This window comes from Myotis daubentonii, chromosome 10 (assembly GCF_963259705.1).
Source record: "Myotis daubentonii chromosome 10, mMyoDau2.1, whole genome shotgun sequence".
NCBI lineage: Eukaryota > Metazoa > Chordata > Mammalia > Chiroptera > Vespertilionidae > Myotis > Myotis daubentonii.
The window spans coordinates 84,914,699-84,932,489 of record NC_081849.1 but is presented as its reverse complement, the minus strand read 5'-3'; the positions used below and the strand labels follow the sequence as shown (position 1 = coordinate 84,932,489).

Genomic DNA, 17,791 nt, shown 5'->3' with positions numbered 1-17,791 from the left:
CTCCTGGCTCACAGGTCAGCACCGAACCACCGACCATGCCGACCGGGCAGGTGCTGGCCTGCATGCTCTCCACAGTGCACGTGTCCGTGTGTCGTCACACAGCACGGAGGGGAGACAGGGCTGGGCGCTGCACATGCCTGCTGTGCCCGTGGTTACGTAACCATGTGCCCAGTGAGCGTGTGAGGGCCACACACCTCGTTGTTCTCTACGCTCACGGCGGCCCTGCGAGGTCAGCCAGCACCCGGGGTTCGGCCTCATTTCCCTCGTGGAAGAGCTCTAAGGAGGTGACTCCTTCGCGTCCCCTCGGTCTCGGGGGCCACAGAGAGCTCGGCCCTGACCAGCCGCCTTCCAGTCCCGGGGCGCCGCCTGCGGGCCGAGCTGGGGTGACTCCATAGCCGCCTCTTCCCACCTGCTCGGCCTCCGTGCACGGGCCTGGGGGAGGGCCACCGCCCACGGTGTGAAGTCCGCACCTGCAGAGGGTCTGCCCATCGCGAGGCCTTCCACGAAGGGGTGCGTGTCCGGCGTGGAAACCTTCGGCGCGAGGCGTCCTAGGGCGCCGGTCTCAGCGGCCGCCCCGCAGACTCAGGGCTTTTAGGCAAATCAGGGGCCTCTGAAGGTGCGGCGAGGGGGGCGAGGGGAGGCCGGGGACAGCGAGGAGGCTGGGGGCGCCGGTCGGCCCCGCGCGGGCTGAACATGCTCTCTCCTCCGCCTCCTGCTGCTCTGCAGGCTCCTGTCCATCAGGCTGCCCCGGGCCCCGCGTCGCACCCCCACCGTCTGCATTAGTCCCTCCTCCCCCCACGTCGCACACAGTGAGGTGGCGGCTGGGAGGCGTCCTCAGCCAGGCACAGCCTGTCTTGTTTTCTAATAAACAGATTGGCCAAATTTTTCTTTAATTTTTTACATCATTTTTTTATTTCTTGACAACAGTGGGTGCACACTGTTGTATGCGTTTCAGGGTGCAGCCAGTGATGAGACCAAAAACAGATCCTTGTCAGGGGACCGTCCGAAAACCTCACCCCCACCTGACAGGCACCTGGCGGTTAGAATACGCGCGACCCGTTCCCTGGCTGCACTCCCACCCGTGGCCGCACCGTAACCACCCACTGCTGCGTCCAATCCCTGCACCCACCCCCCACCCTCCTCCCACCGGGCCATCCGCAAAAAAGGTCCACTACATTTTGAAATAATTGTTTATTTTCAAAAGTGTGTTTCTATCCCTGGAAACAAGTTTCAGCGTAGTGATTTCAAATGATAAATTGATAGAAATAAACTTCAATGAAAATTAGATGTTACGGGCTGTGACAGTGTACCTTGTTGATGTATATGTGTGTAATACCTGGACGTGTAAAGTGCTCATTAAATACCAACTTCTTGCTCACATAAACCTGAAAATGTGCCGTGGTTACTTTCCTGTCTGCCTGTACTGCCAAACTAGTGGTGTGCACAGCTCTTCAGTTTTCCCTAAACGCTTCCGTTTTCCTAAACCACACCTTCCATTCCGGGATCGGGCTTCGGTGTAGTCCAGCTTTCAGCACTTGCTCTAGGATTGCCTTTGACCTCGTTGTTTAACTCAGTGGCTTGGCTTCTGCTGCTCCTCCCATTTTTTTGTTATTTTTTTTTCTTTCCTTTATTGATTAAGGTATTACATATGTGTCCTTATGCCCCCATTACCCCCACACACACTCATGCCCTCACCCCCCTGGTGTCTGTGTCCATTGCTTAGGCTTATATGCATGCAAGTCCTCTGGTTGATCTCTCCCCATAACCCCCACCCTCCCCTACCTTCCCTCTGAGGTTTGACGGTCTGACGGATGCTTCTCTGTCTCTGGATCTGTTTTTGTTCATCAGTCTATGTTGTTCTCTATATTCCACAAATGAGTGAGATCATGTGATATTTATCTTTCTCTGACTGGCTTATTTCACTTAGCATAATGCTCTCCAGTTCCATCCATGACGTTGCAAATGGTAAGAGTTCCTTCCTTTTTAGAGCAGCATAGTATTCCATCGTGTAGATGTACCACAGTTTTCTAATCCATTCATCTACTGATGGGCACTTAGGCTGTTTCCAGATCTTAGCTATGGTGAATTGTGCTGCTATGAACATAGGGGTGCATATATCCTTTCTGATTGGTGTTTCTGGCTTCTTGGGATATATTCCTAGAATTGGGATCACTGGGTCGAATGAAAGTCCCATTTTTAGTTTTTTGAGGAAACTCCATACTGTCTTCATAGTGGCTGCACCAGTCTGCATTCCCACCAGCAGTGCACAAGTGTTCCTTTTTCTCCACATCCTCTCCAGCACTTGTCGTTTGTTGATTTGTTGATGATAGCCATTCTGACAGGTGTGAGATGGTACTGCATGGTCGTTTTGATTTGTATCTCTCATATAATTAGTGACTTTGAGCAAGTTTTCATATGTCCCTTGGCCTTCCTTATGTCCTCTTTCGAAAAGAGTCTATTTAGGTCCTTTGCCCATTTTTTTTATTGGATTGTTTATCTTCCTTTTGTTAAGTTGTATGAGTTCCCTGTAAATGTTGGAGATTAAGCCCTTATCGGTGATAACATTGGCAAATATGTTCTCCCATGCAGTGGGCATTCTTGTTGTTTTGTTGATGGTTTCTTTTGCTGTGCAGAAGCTTTTTATTTTGATGGCGTCCCATTTGTTCATTTTCTCTTTAGTTTCCATTGCCCTAGGAGCTGTATCGGTGAAGAAATTGCTTCGGCATGTGTCTGAGATTTTGCTGCCTGTGGATTCCTCTAGTATTTTTATGGTTTCCCGTCTTATGTTTAAGCCCTTTATCCATTTTGAGCTTATTTTTGTGTACGGTGTGACTTGGTGGTCTAGTTTCATTTTTTGCATGTATCGGTCCAATTTTCCCAACACCATTTATTGAAGAGACTGTCTTGACTCCGCTGTATGCTCTTGCCTCCTTTGTCAGATAGTAATTGAGCATAGTGGTTCGGGTCGATTTCTGGGTTCTCTGTTCTGTTCCATTGAAGATCGATTACATTTTAAAAAGCAGTCGGGGCTACAGGGACACACACCAGCGGGAGTTGGGCAGAGAGGACAGGCCCTCCTGGGGACGTCCTGGTTCCCTGTGGTGCCCCCCCCCTCCCCTCCAGCCCGGGACCTGAAGGGGCCCAGGCCCCAGAGCGCCATGGAGCACCCCAAAGTCCTCCAGGAGGGCCACAGGAGAAACCGGGGTGTGCCGTGTAGTGTCTCAACTCCCACCCCCCGGCCTGAGAACCACAGCTGCTCAGGACAGACGCGCGTGCACACCCCACACTCGCCCCGCATCCGGCCATCGGTCCTTCGTTAGATGGGGTCTCCACTCCCAGGTCTGTGGGGCCCCCAGGGGGTCCCTGAGAAAGCGAGTGGCCTGGGTCCCTGGTCGCCAAGCCTCCCCACTGCGGGGCCCCCACTTTTCCCAGAAGATGGTTTCACCCACTGAAGTTCTGTGTGAGATTATTCTCACCAAGAGATGAAATAAAAGTGAAAAGATTGCCCTGACCACCCCCTGTGGCCCCCGAAGGGTACAAGCCAGTGCGGGAGGCCTCCGCGAGCTGTCGCGGGGTGCGTGCCCCCCCCCCGCACCCTCTGGTGCTCCCCCCTACCCGCACCCTCCTGCCCGGGTGCCCCCCCTCCGCGCCCTCCTGCCCGGTGCCACCCCCCCCCCCGCACCCTCCTGCCCGGGTGCTCCCCCCCACCCCCGCACCCTCCTGCCCGGGTGCTCCCCCCCCGCACCCTCCTGCCCGGGTGCCCCCCCCCACCCCCGCACCCTCCTGCCCGGGTGCTCCCCTCCTCGGGAAATCAGTGAGACACGCGGAGCCCTCGCTGCTCTCCGTCTCCCAGGGCGGCGATGACGCATTAGTGGCGTCACCCCCCCTCGACGAGGCCCGGGTACAGCCCAGCAGTTTCACTCCGGTCTCCGGCCTTCGTTTTCCGGGGGAAATTCCCACGGTTCAGCCAACCTTATCCCCTGCACCGGCTCCCGGCGTCCCCACAGCGCCCACCCGGCGCGGCCTCCGGGACTGAGGGCTGCGGAGTCCAAGGTTGGCCCCGCTCCAGCTCGGCCTCCCGCCCATTGCAGATCCGGGAAGGGCGTGTCCCAGGGGGAGGTGTCTCAGGTGGGCGTGTCCTGGTGTGGGCGTGTCGCGGTGGGTGTGTCTCTGGTGGGCGTGTCCCGGTGGGTGTGTCTCAGATGGGCGTGTCCAGGTGTGGGCGTGTCCAGGTGTGGGCGTGTCGCGGTGTGGGTGTGTCTCCGGTGGGCGTGTCCCGATGTGGGGGTGTCCTGGGTGTGAGCGCCCCAGGCTCTGGAGGGTCAGGCTCCCCGCCTCCCCCCCTGCGCTCCTGGCCACCAGCAAGTCCCTCCGGCCCGTGGCGCCCGCCGCAGACAGGCCACCCCGTCGCCCCTTCCGTCCTCGCTTCTGTCCACCTCCCGGGGGTCCGTCTCTCCCGCTTGTCCCTGAGGTCATCTGCATGCACGTGGGCCCCGCGGCTGTTCCTGGCCTGCGGCTGACCTCTCCCTCCGGGCTGAGGCAGGTGGAGAGGTTGCCATGGTTCCTGGGGCGCGGCCTGGGCTGGACCGCCTTCTCCCCCCCCACCCCATCAGATAGACACGGGGCGTGGGGAGCCCCGGCCTTGGGAACCCTGCTTTGTGGGGGTCACACTGAACTTTCATGCTTCAGAGATGAGGACCCGCAGGCAGGGTCTTGGGTGAGCCCTGGGGACGCACGGGCCGGGGCGGCCTGTCCTTCGCTCCCCAGGCTGCCCCCCGCCCAGGTGAGCCAGGCCAGGCAGCTGCCCAGACATCCCGACAAGAATGCGGGCGCACCACAGGCGTGCCTCTCAGCAGGGGCCCAGCCTGCGACCTTGACCACGAGGGTCAGGGAGGGTGTGGCGGCGGGGGAGGCCACCCCACAGGGCACCCTGAAGGACACCCCGCAGAACAGCCGGCAGAGGGTGTGGAGCGGGACAGGGCTGCCTGGCGGGGCCTGGACTCCTGGTGCTTGGACTCTGGCGAGGTCAGGGTCGTGCGAATGGGTGCCCCAAGTGCTGTGAAATTAAAAATAAATAGAGCCCTGGCCGGTGTGGCTCAGTGGCTAGAGCGTCGGCCTGCGGACCAAGGGTCCCGGGTTTGCCAGTCAAGGGCATGTACCTCGGCCCTGGTTGGGGTACCAGCAGGAGGCAACCAATTGATGTGTTTCTCTCTTTCACTCTCTTTAAAAATCAATGGAAAATTATCCTTGGGTGAGGATTAAAATAATGATAATAATAATAATACAAACCAACCTAAGTTCCAAAATAGAAGGAGGATTTAAATCGATGCTCGTGCGCCTGCACAGTGGGTGTGACACAGCCGTTACACTGAAGGGTGGCAGTGTGGTCACGGCAATGTCTTAGGCAGGCACTTTATTTTTATGAAGAGTAGGTTCTGTGTCCATGTTCTCTTGCTAGGTTCTCCAGCCAGGTTCAGTCACCAGGTTCTAATCAGGTTCTCTTGCCAATTTCTGAAGTCAGGTTCAGTCCAGGATCTTTTGCCATGTTCTCTCGCTAGGTTCTGTCTCTAGGTTCTGTCTCTAGGTTCTGAGGCCAGTTTCTGTCCAGGATCTTTTGCCATGTTCTCTCCAGCGAAGTTCTTCTGTCTCTAGGTTCTGTGTAGGTTCTGTGTCTAGGTTCTGTCTCTAGGTTCTGTGTCTAGGTTCTCTGTCCTGTTGTCTTGTTACATCTGTATTTATACCAGTCGATTCCAATCCTGTCAATCTCTATTCCAAAGGTTAGGGCGTTTCTTATCTCCTTTCCAGGGAGTAAAGATTATGTAGCTTAAGCATCATTGTTCGTAGTTAAAGTGATTAATTACCCGCCTGGCACTTAGTTAAGGGGTTTTATTCCCTCCCTAACTTCAGGGGAAAATCCCTACCTGGGGAAACAACCTTTCTCAGAGAGGTGACTTTGGTTAAAACACATAGTGCCAAGAAGGTGAGCAAACATATTAAGAACCGTATGCCATATATGCCAGGTCCCTTGAAACAGCAAGGATGGACCGGCTCCCGGCACCCCGTATTGTCTACAATATGTAAATGTGTGGGCATGCACACACACATGCACACACATATACACACGCACGCACACATGCACGCACATGCATACACATGCACACACATGCACATGCATATACACATGCATGCACACACACACACACTCCAGGGCTGTAACAGTGGGATCTCCAGCAGTGCATGTGGTTTATGTGTTTGGCCTCCTCCTCCTCCTCTGAGGCCACACCCAGGGGAGCCTTCCCCGCTGGCCTCTGCCCAGGGTCCAGGGCCCCAGCGATGGCCACACCCCGGAAGCTCACCTCCCGCCTCTCTCCACAGGGAAGGAGAGCCCGCCAGTGAGCGACACCCCGGAGGACAGCGACGAGCCCATGCCGGTTCCCGAAGACCTGTCCACCACGTCCGGAGGCCAGCAGGGCGCCAAGGCCGACAGGGGCGCGGGTGAGTTGGTCGCGGCCGGCGGAGGCCCTCCGTCTGCTCCTAGGAACTTTGTCTCTGTCCTTCTCCCCACTGTTTCCCTCAGCCACACGCTCGGAGTGCAGACCCTCGGACAGGCCCTTTGTCTGATAGACGCTCCCGGCAGCTCAGCCAGGGACCCCACGGACAGCCCCGTGGCCGTGTTGGGGGCAGCCGCCTTGGGGGCACATCGCCATCCCTGCCCTCCTTCCCCCGTGCCCAGTGTGGGGAGATGGGGGTCTGTGGGTTCGGCTGCTGACAGTCACCATCCCGGGGGTCGGGGAGAGGCCACCTGTGCTGGAGCTCAGGGCGAGAGGGTGCACACCCGCCAGGTCACACTCTCCCCCTCACACGCTCCTCAAAGGCGACATTGAACTGAAAATAGAAAATCTGAAACACAGAAAAGAACAGATGATAAACACGCATCTCGGAGAGCTCAGTGGACACACTCAGACCTGCCCACACCTGTCCATGGTGGCCCGGACCCTGGTTCCCAGGCCCTGCTCTCTGCAGTTCACATCGACAAACACGCCCTTCACTTGCCCGGGACCCGGAGAGGGGCCTCGGGCCTCGGGCTTCGGGCCCGGGAAACCATGTGGACTCGCACCCACTAACCTTCGAAATGACCCGTGCGCCCGGACATCCGAGTTAGGGCTCTGGGGGCCATCCTGGCGGAACAGGGGAGCTGTCCCCCAAGTGCCCTGCAGCCTGGGGGTCAGAGCCCCCACGACATCCCTTAGGGCTGACCCCTGGGGGGGACAGCACACCTGGCGCCAATGGCCAGCCACGTCCCACAGGCCCCACGCCTCTCCGTGGGTCGCCCCTATGGACCCGAGGGCTTGGTGCTGTGCCCCTGGGGAGAGCCCCGGCCCCCGGTGCTCCTGACGGCCCCAGACTATGTTCTCCTGGCACCTGGGAGCCGGCGCTGCTCCTGCCTGCGTGGGCGTGGCTGCGGGGGGGGCGGGCCTGCCGGGCCAAGGTCTCCTCCCGGGCGCCCTGGCCACGGGGAACTCGACTTCAATGCTGCTTCTCCTTTCACGATCACGTTGGTAAAAAGTGAGCTTCGGAGTTTAAGATGGAGAACACCCGCAGGCCTCTGGGGGTGCCCAGCCGCTGACGCGGGCGCTGGGACAGTCGGGAGCAAAGGCTCTGGGGGCACAGGCCACGCGGGGGCCACGGCAGGGAAGCCACGGAGGGCAAGGCCCAGGCAACACCCGTTCTCTCGTGAGGGTGGGCCAGGCTCCTGGAGGTAACGGGGAGCCCGGGGCCGCCCCAGGGAAAGGCAGGACGGTTTCTGCAGAGCAGAGCATGAGCAGGGCGTGAGCGAGTGAGGAGTGCAGGCCCCAGCCCCCACCTGCCCCTTCCCGACGTGGGCGGGCACGGGCGTCCGCGTGCGGAGCGTGTCACCTACCCAGTGTGCGCTGCGTGTGGGAAGCGAGGTGAGCGTGTGGAGAGCATTAGGAGCCCGGCCCGCGTGGCTCCGTGGCTGAGCGTTGGCCTAGGAACCAGGAGGTCACGGTCTGATTCCCCGTCAGGGCACAGGCCCGGGTTGAGGGCACAGGCCCGGGTTGCGGGCTCAACCCCAGTGAGGGGCGTGCAGGAGGCAGCTGGCCAGGGATTCTCTCTCATCATGGATGTCTCTCTCTCTCTCCCTCTCCCTTCCTTTCTCTCTAAAAATCAATAAAAGTAAAACATTTTTAAAAAGAGCCGCAGGAGACAGTGTGAGGCCAGGGGACGAGGAGGCTGAAGGGGCTGCTCCCGGCGGGCTCAGAGTAGGAGGGCCGGGCCAGGACCGGGAGGGGAGCGCCGCCCTGCAGAGGCAGTGGGGCCCGAGGAGGGAGCGCCGGGGGGACCTGGCAGAGCTGGGGGAGGCACCTCAGATGGAAGGAAGGAAGGAAGCACCACGTCTGAGCCCCTCTCTGGCCCGGCCGAGCCTGGGGTTCCTCATGTACAGTGGCGGCGGCAGCTGAGCCTGCTTATCTCGTCAGCAGACACGTCCCCAGAACCGCGCAGGGGGGGCGAAGGGAGCAGCAAGCTGCTGCGGACAGAGTAGCACAGACAGAGGGAAGGGACGGACGGACAGAGGGACAGGGCAGGGCAGGGGAGAGAAGATGGCAGCTTAGGCGGACGGAACAGGTGGAACGGATGGCTTATGAAGAGGGTAGCGGAGCCCAGAGAGGCCTCACCGAGAGAGGGGAGGGGAGCAGGGCATGTGGACACCTGGACGGAAGAGGGACACGTCGATTTTAACAAGACGATCCAGGTCCTATCCGTGAGCAAGGACCCTGGGCTCCCAAGGTCGTGGCGACCCGGGCCAGGAGGTGCCTGTCCCCTTGGAGAGGAGGGGCTGGGGCTGGGGCTGGGGAGGCCCCGCCCCCGAGTGCCAGGGCTGGAGCAGAGATATGGAGGCTCAGACGCAGGGCACCCACCCAGCTGCGCCCTGAGGGAGACCCGCAGACACGCTGAGCAGTGAGAGCAGAAGGAGGGGAGTTGGTTTCCTGCCCAGAGGACCGGACCTGGGGCAGCCATGCCTCCTGGGAGGCGGGAGCGAGGGTGGGCCAGAGAGTGAACAGGCGGCGACCCCGGGTTTGTCTCTAGGACGCGCTCCGCTGGCCTCTGCAGCCCGGCACCCGCCCACACTGGGCTGGGCTCACGTCGGCCCCCCCCCCCCCCCCCCCCCCCCCCCGCCGCAGCCTAATCGCACCGCAGTGGGAGCAGGTGGCTTCTCGGAGCGGTGAGCTCACCTGGTCCTTCCCTTCCAGGAGCAGGACCAGGGTTTCACTCACCCTGGCCAAGATGGAAAAAAACGCAAGAAAAGTCTAAAGAAATCTTTATTTTTTCCCCCTCGTTGGAATCCAGAGAAATGGTTAAGTGTGGAAAAACAAATTTTCTTTTTTGCTCCAAGAATTCTAAGTAAAAAGCCCTTCACCGGATCTGAGTTGGAGGACAGAGGGGGCAAGGCAAGAGGGTTTCCTGTATGTTTAGTTGGTTACTCAGTGTCAGAGCTCACCTTCGTTGTAAGGTTTCTGACAGGATACGGAGGCCTTGCTGAGGGTGGAGGCAGGCTGCGGCGACAGCCTGGGGGAGGGGGTGGCCGGTTTCCACCGTGGAAGGTGGAGGGAGAAGCCGGGCTGGGCTGCCTGGAGGCGGGCAGCTGGTAGAGCGGATGTGCTATCTCCTCAGCAGTTGCAGGAAGTGCTGCTATCTGCCCGCATCGCCCGAGCCGATAAGCCGGAGCTGGGCGTTATCTGGCGGCATCTGAGCAGAGCTGCAGCAGCTCGGGGTGCAGGGGGGCGCTCTGGGGCCGCGGGCCTGGCTGCTGGACCTCAGGGCTGGGCCCGTCCGGGTTGGATTCTTATTTTTCCCCGAGAAGCACCGGCAGGGCCGCTCCCCTTCAGGCTGAAGGGCCAATGGTTTGGGCGGCAGCTCACGAAGGCCCGTTCCCACGCTGTGACGCGGTCTCTCGGGGACGCCTGCTGGAGGCCGCAGGTGTGGGCACCGGGACGTAGCCACGCCAGGCCATTCCAGTTGGAGAGGTGCCCATTGTCCGGAATTTCCAAAAACTGGGACTTGGCGTTCAGAAAAAGTATGTTGCTAACCAGTAAGTCCCCCAGCTTTTGGAAACAGAGGTTGTGGTGGAACAGGCTCGCGGCTTCCCGCTTAAAGCAAATGTTAGGTTTTGCGTTGCCTCCCCTCGATGGTCGGTGGCGACCGGCGCAAGTCGGACCTTCACAGAGCGCGTGAGCGTTGGCGCTGACATTAAATCCGTGAGTGCGTGCGCCAGGGACCTGCAGGAGAAGTGGGTGGGATGGTGTAGAGGAGGGGCAAGGAAGGAGGCGAATGAGTTGCCTGATTTAGGGAAAAGGTCTAGAAAGAAATATGGTGGGGAAGCCCCTAGGAAAAGGGAGCGAAAAGAGGGGCAGGTGAGCAGGACGAGCTGGAGAAGGGCCCTCGGATGGTGGTGAAGTCCCAGAGCAGCTCAGGGGATGGAGGCATAGGTGTGATGTAAATGATGGTGAGGGTTATGGAATGAGTGAGCGAGTGAATGAGTGAGTGAATAAGTGAATGGTGAATGAACAAATGAGTGAATGAATGAATGCATGTGTGAATGAGAGTGAATGAATGAATGAATGAGTGAATGAGTGAGTGAGTGAGTGAGTGATTGCATTGGGGGCCTCCCTCCTCTCGCAGGCGGAGGCTGTAGGACAGTCAGTGGGTTAGGATTTAAGCTTCACCAGGCAGATTATTTTAGGTCGGTGTATCTCACTGGGCACAGGTGGCATTGGGGACAGAGCCAATTCCTCCCCGGGTGGGATATTTAGCCACCCATGTCCCGCCTCACCTCGGTCATCATGCCCCTCCAGGTGTCCCCCATATTTCCCAGGTGAGAACCCCACTGCACCCCACCCTTTCACCCAACGCCTCGTCAGCCACGCGGGTCAGCGCGCCTCACGCACGAGAGCCCTGCCCATGCAGGGGGCAGTTTGTAGCAGGTTAGTTGAGCTTTTTAAATATAGCCAGCGTATCCCCAAACCTGGCGAATGAATTAAAAGAAAAAAAGAACATCTGCAGCAAACCTGGACCAGAAAAAAGTTTGTCAAAACTGGAGCGTGGCTTTTCTGACCAACTTCCAGTTTTAACTTTCTGCCTCTGAAGGTGTTAACGGAAAAGTTGCTTATTTTTACAAACAGAAACCAGTGTTCATCTTATCTTCGCTTCACGCTGGCAGCTCCTAGGCCCGACCACCTCGCGCCCAACTGAGTTACGAGGGGAAATGCAGGCTCTCCCGCGAGAGGAGACGAGTCTGGTCCCGTTCTCTGCTTGGCTCCATCTGTGTGGAGAGCAGAGCTAGCTGTGCGCATCAAACAACCAACCGACATGTCGTTAACTTTCCTTTTACGTGAGGTTTCAGAAAGAAATGGAAAAAAAAAAAAAAAAAAAGGTTTTGAGCTGTGGTTGCCAGTTGCCACCTGTCCCATCTGGTTAGGACATTTTCTGATTTGGGAAGTGTAAATATAACCCAGAAAAAAAAGCTTCCCTCTTATGCAAAAGCAGAAAGGTTGAGGCAGAACGGAGCCTACCCAGGGCCCTGCCGTTTCCACAGAACCAGTGCCGTTCCGCGGAACTGTGGCCCCGGGGAGCCGGCCCCCAGGACGCCGCCCACAGCCTCCCGGGCCCAGCCTGCGTGCCTGAGGCCAGGACTGTGCCGTCCAGATAAGCCTGGAGGGAACCACAGCTCCCACGTCATCCAGCTGTGGCCGAGCTCCACCCTGTGCTGTTGGGATTTGGGGAGGTGGGGGGTGGGGGGGTAACAGAAATTTGCAGGCAGCTCAGAGAGTGCATCCCGGGGGTGGCCTGCTGGGGCCAGGGCAGACGGGGACCAAACAGGTCCAGAGAAGCCGTGGGCTCTGGCTCAGCTGTGGGCAGTTCAGAGCAGCGTGGTTGGAAGAATTTACACCGTGGCAATTGGCAAATACTAGACGAGGCTCTGGCTTTGCTTTGTGGGGCCTGCTGGCGCACCTAGAGCTTGGGCATCTCGACAGCCACCGTGGGGAGCAGGAATCATTGTGTGGGCGTGGGTGTGGGCGTGGGTGTGGGTGCAGGTGCGGGTGCTATGGGAGAAAGAGCCTGTGGGGGAGCAGTGGGAAGGGAGGGGTCAACGTAGGTTGTCCAATGAGAGTTGATAACAAATGACTCTGGGCTGTGGCTGCCACACCCTGGGAATGTCAGGCCGACTAGGCTCTGTAGGTGGGAGACTTCTCGAGTTCTAGTTGTGGTGCTGGGAGACGGTGATTAGAAGGGGGTTCTGGGGCATGTTATTATTATTACTACTAGAGGCCCAGGGCACGAAATTCGTGCACAGGCAGGGTCCCTAGTGGCCGCCCGCCGGGGCCTCTCTTCACTCCGCGCAGCCCCCTGGTGGTCAGCGCACATCATAGCGAGCGAGCGAACTTCCAGTCGGTCGAACTCCCGAGGGGACACTCTGCATATTGGGCTTTTATACACAGATGATTGCCGCTGCTGTTATTTTGCTGTGAAGAACTTTGAAACGCAAAGCAGGACTGGTCGGCACTCCATGAATATGTCACTCGCGCCCAAGGGTTTCCCCAGGAAAGCATTAGCCCCGTGACAGCCCTCAGGACTTGGACTTGGAGTTCTGAACGCGGTGTGGATTCCTCGGACGGAGTCCAGCCCTGAGGTGTGTGCAGAGCGAGGAGGGCCTCTCCTGGGGTCCCCGGGCATGTGGCTTCCTTAGGACTCTCTCCGGGGGCGTGGCCGCACGCAGGTGGCTGGCCTGTGGGAGGACGGGGCTCTCCGCGGGAGGCACCTGGCACTTGCAGCAACTGGAGTCACTCAACTGCCGCTTCTGCCCTACTTTCAGGGCTGAGCTCAGCTGCAGGACCTCTGGGCGGCAGGTCTCGGGTGGGACTCCAGGCGGCCTATGGCGGGGAGGGGGGTTGTCGGGGGACAACTTCCCCTCCGGGTACGTGGCTGCAGCCTGCAGTCCCCAGGCTCGATTCCAGGGAAACCTGGGCCATCTGTCTGTCCCCGCGGCCGACAGTTACAGCGCCTGGCCAGGGCCACCGTCCCTTTTCAGAATGAAGGACCGCGCATTAGAGGAGAGAGCCGGCTGAATGGGAAAGGCACGTTTATTAGGGCCCTGCAGGCAGCTGCGATGATTCTATGATTGTTCTCGGGACCCAGCCGAATGGGCCGCTTTCACCTCTCTCTGCGCTGGCTCGCCAGTGGAACGCACAGCCATAGAGGTGATTCTGGCCGGGAGCGCTCCGGCCTCGCCCCCTCGCGATGTTAAATAATGACCATGAACCGAGACCGGCCTCATGACCACTGGCCGGGCCGCACGTCAGTTTCAGCATCTCAGCAGCCGGGGGAACGCGCTCAGGGCGAGGCTGTGGTTGTAAGTGGTTTCAGCCCTGAGATGCCAGCAGTTGTTGTTTTCATCCTCAACCGGCGTTTCCGCACACGCTGCCCTCACGCAGCCGGTCCCCACGCTCACGCTTCTGTCTGACGCTGTAGCCGTGGGCGCGGGAGGTCGGCCGGGGCGTGCGCCAGGCTTGGCGGTTCCCGTTTCCACCGCCGCTTCGTCTCCTGACCACCTGGACGGCAGCGGCCTGTGCGCCGCCTCTCCGTGTGCGGGTGTGGCCTGTGCACTGCCTCTCCGTGTGCGGGCGGGGTGACCTGTGCGCCGCCTCTCCGTGTGCGGGTGTGACCTGTGCACTGCCTCTCCGTGTGCGGGCGGGGGTGGCCTGTGCACCGCCTCTCCGTGTGCGGGTGTGACCTGTGCACTGCCTCTCCGTGTGCGGGCGGGGGTGGCCTGTGCGCCGCCTCTCCGTGTGCGGGTGTGACCTGTGCACTGCCTCTCCGTGTGCGGGCGGGGTGACCTGTGCGCCGCCTCTCCGTGTGCGGGTGTGACCTGTGCACTGCCTCTCCGTGTGCGGGCGGGGGTGGCCTGTGCACCGCCTCTCCGTGTGCGGGTGTGACCTGTGCACTGCCTCTCCGTGTGCGGGCGGGGGTGGCCTGTGCACTGCCTCTCCGTGTGCGGGCGGGGGTGGCCAGCCGTCCTCGGGCACCCCGGGGAGTCGCAGCCCCCGGACGGTCCCCGCGTCAGGCAGAGGCTCCGTGCGTGACGACAGCCCCCACTGGGGGCGTCTGTGTGAAACATGGACCCGTGTCCCGGGGCAGCTCGGCGCCCGAAGAGAATCGGGAGGCCCGCCGGCTGACCAGCGTCCAGTGGCCGTGATAAAAGAGAAAGTCGCGCCCGTGGGTTCGCTTTAACGTCCTTTATTCAACTCCCTGAAACGCCTCAGCGTTGGCCTCACGGGTATTCTGGTCCCTTTTGCACCGCGTCCTGAGGCTGGCGAGCCCTTTAGCTCAGGGCACCTCCCGTCCCGGCTCTGACGACGGGGCGGCCGGGCGGCCGCGGGCACATCGGGCTGTGTGTGCGGGACCCTGGGAAGTGGAGCCACAGCCGGTCATTGATGGCATCGCGAGCGTAGTGTCTAAATCCGTTCTCTCCAGGGGCTTTTCTCAGTCGTCATCACAAATGACTGAGCCTTCGCTGTGCCTCCTCCACGCTGGGTTTGCAGATGGTCGAGGTCCCGCCCCCCCTGCAGCGTCTGGTTTATTCCACGCGGCTCTGCCCTGCTTGTAGGGCCTGCAGGCACTTGGCTAAGTACCAAGGGGCGCAGACACACAACGCACGACACCCACCACCTGCCCGAGCCCAGCAGCCGGTTGTGCGGGAGGAGTCGCCGTGGCCTCGCTCTCCCCGTGGTCTGTGCCCATGTGCTCAGTCCCTGCGTCGTGTCCAGGCGGGAAATCCCTTCGATCCTGGAAACAAGGTGTTGCTTTGTGGACACACAGTCCATCCGCACAGAATGCATGGTGGACGGGCACCAGGGAGCCAGCCTCACACCAAGGCCCAGGGGGCAGGGGGCAGGGGGCAGCGCTTTCATTCTTTAGGGGGTGGGGAGCAGCGTGAGGGGGGAGCAGCGTGAGGGGGGAGCAGCGTGAGGGAGGGGAGCAGAGTGAGGGAGGGAGCAGTGTGAGGGAGGGAGCAGCGTGAGGGGGGAGCAGCGTGAGGGGGGAGCAGCGTGAGGGGGGAGCAGCGTGAGGGGGGAGCAGCGTGAGGGAGGGAGCAGCGTGAGGGGGGAGCAGTGTGAGGGAGGGGAGCAGCGTGAGGGAGGGGAGCAGAGTGAGGGAGGGAGCAGTGTGAGGGAGGGAGCAGCGTGGTGGGGGCAGAGTGAGGGGGGAGCAGTGTGAGGGAGGGGAGCAGCGTGAGGGAGGGGAGCAGAGTGAGGGAGGGAGCAGTGTGAGGGAGGGAGCAGCGTGGTGGGGGCAGAGTGAGGGGGGAGCAGTGTGAGGGAGGGGAGCAGCGTGAGGGAGGGGAGCAGAGTGAGGGAGGGAGCAGTGTGAGGGAGGGAGCAGCGTGGTGGGGGCAGAGTGAGGGAGGGAGCAGAGTCTGTGCTTCCCCTCAGCTCCCTCGTCCTGAGCACCCAGGACCCAGGTCTACACTGCACCCTGTGGTTATGCTGCTATTGTCTTAGGGTTTTTTCTTCCTTCCTGTCTCTCTCCCTCACCCCCTCCCTCTCTCCCTCCTTCCCTCCCTCCCTCCATCCCTCTCTCCTTCCTTCCCTCCCTCCTTCCCTCCTTCCTCCTCTTCCTTCCTTTCTTTTGAAATTGATCTCAGATACAGTTTCATCGAGACACTGGTCCTGACACGAGGGCGTGGTCCGCATCTCACCTGGACGTCCTCTGTGACGGGGAACGCACTTGCCAACCTGCAGGCTGTGTGCTGAGGTCACCTGACGCCTGGAGCGCCCGCCTGTGGGCCAGGCTGACCGTGCGGAGCAGCCCGGCCCGTGGTGCACACCCGGCCAAATCGGACGCAGCACCGCCGGCTGCCAGGCCTCGGGCCTGTGCCGTGGGCACTGCCACCCCTGGGGAAGGGCCCGCCCTGGGGGGAGCTGAGAGTCGGGAAGCAGCTCTCCACCGTCAGATAAGCGTGATGGACACAGAAGGGCAGGGCGGCCCGTGCGGCTCACTGCTGGGCGTCGTCCCGGGCACCCAGAGGTCAGGGTTCGGTTCCCGGTCAGGGCACAGGCCCGGGTTGTGGGCTCGATGATCCCCAGCGTGGGGCGTGCGGGTGGCGGCCGATCCAAGGTCCTCTCTCATCATGGATGTTTCTCTCCCTCTCCCTGTCCCTTCATCTCTGAAATCAATACAAATATATTTTTAAAAAAACAATAAAAAATATTTTTAAAAAAACCAAAGGGCAGGGAGCAGCCCTTACCGAAACCGTGTCCCTGAACACGTCCATCAGACCAGATGGAGAATAAGGGAAATGACTGTTTTCGGTTTTGCCGCGTGCCTGGAGCTGGCTTCCCTGTCCGGAGCCTGTGGAGGTCACCGCCCCCCCCCAAGGGGACAAGCCGCCTGAATCCGCAGCGTCGGGGTCCCGGCCATGAGCCGTGTGCCTCCATGGAACCGCCTGCTCACCGCACGCTCCCAGGGAGACAGCAGGAATGTTCCGGCCCCTCAGCCTGCGGCCGGAATGCGGCTGGCGTGGAGCCCGAGTTGCCGTCCCGTCCTGAGCCCATCGCCAGCTGCCGACTAGCGGCCCGGGTGCCCAGCTGGGAGGCTGGTCCCTGGGAGCTAAATGGGGAGATGCCAACGCAGCCCAGCACCCCTCCAGGGGGCCGAAGGCGTCCGCGTCCGGGAGGCAGGGGGCTCCCTGCGGGGTGGGTTTGGGGGTTGGTTAGTGAGAAGAGGGCTGGGAAGGGCCCGCTCTGTCCCGGGTGCCCCGCGAGGCCCGGGAGAGAGAAGCTTCTGAGGCTCAAAGCGTTTGCCCTCCGGGAGACGACTGAGCAGAGAGGAGAGTGGTCAGAAGGGCGAACACGGGAACAGCGCGTAGGACACGCTGTCTGCCCTCCCGCTGACAGCCGCCTGGCCTCACGCACCTGCTGGTTGGCTGGTTTCTTTTTTCTTTCCTCTTTTTTTAAAGTCTATATTTTTATTGATGCCAGAGAGGAAAGGAGAGGGACCAAGAGAGAAGAACATCAATGGTGAGAGAGGATCATGGATCGGCTGCCTCCTGCACGCCCCACACTGGGGGTCAAGCCCGCCACCCAGGCCTGTGCCCTGACCGGGAATCGAACCCTGACCTCCTGGTTCATGGTCGACGCTCAGCCACTGAGCCAGACCAGCCGGGACATCCACGGTCGGATTTGAGGGGCAGAGAGCGGGAGGAGGAGAGCGGCCCTGCTACATGTGCCCTCGCTCCTGCGTCCTCAGGTCTGTGCGGTCCCCACCCCAGAGGCCGCAGGTGCCGGCTGCTGGGGCACGCCTCCCTCCTCCCGCCTGCGCCTGGCTGCCGGCCTCAGGACGGGCTGGGGTGGGGCTGTGTTGCTGGGGCTGTTACATGGGGGGCAGTGGGGAGGCGGTTGGAACACTGACCGGCAGGCCCTGAAGTCCTACTAGTATTTCCACAGCCGCTTCGCAAGGTGCCGGCAGAAAACGTAGCCTTTTTAAGTTTTTAAAAACATTCAGATCATCTGCTTTGTTAGTGGCATGAGCACCCGGGCCGTTCACGATAGTTCTTCTGCAAACCGGGCCCCAGGTCAAAGCCGGGCTGAGGAAGCCATGGGAAACCACGGAGCAAGTGCCTGGAAGTGACCAACACTCAGGCCAGCATCAAGGCAAGAGCAGAAGCCTCGGCCGTTCCGTGGCCGTGCTCCCGGCACGCCCTCCGCGGCCACGT

At 60.4% G+C, this 17,791-nt stretch overlaps 1 protein-coding gene across 12 annotated transcripts in view; it reads left to right on the top strand.

The window, feature by feature from the left end:
* Positions 1–17,791, top strand: part of IKZF1 (IKAROS family zinc finger 1) — a 76,315-nt gene that overhangs the window by 17,297 nt on the left and 41,227 nt on the right. For all 12 annotated transcript variants that reach the window (XM_059655933.1, XM_059655944.1, XM_059655939.1 and 9 more), the window contains one exon: positions 6,376–6,495. In XM_059655933.1, the coding sequence (XP_059511916.1) occupies positions 6,376–6,495 (120 nt within the window). The remainder of the gene's footprint in view (positions 1–6,375; positions 6,496–17,791) is intronic.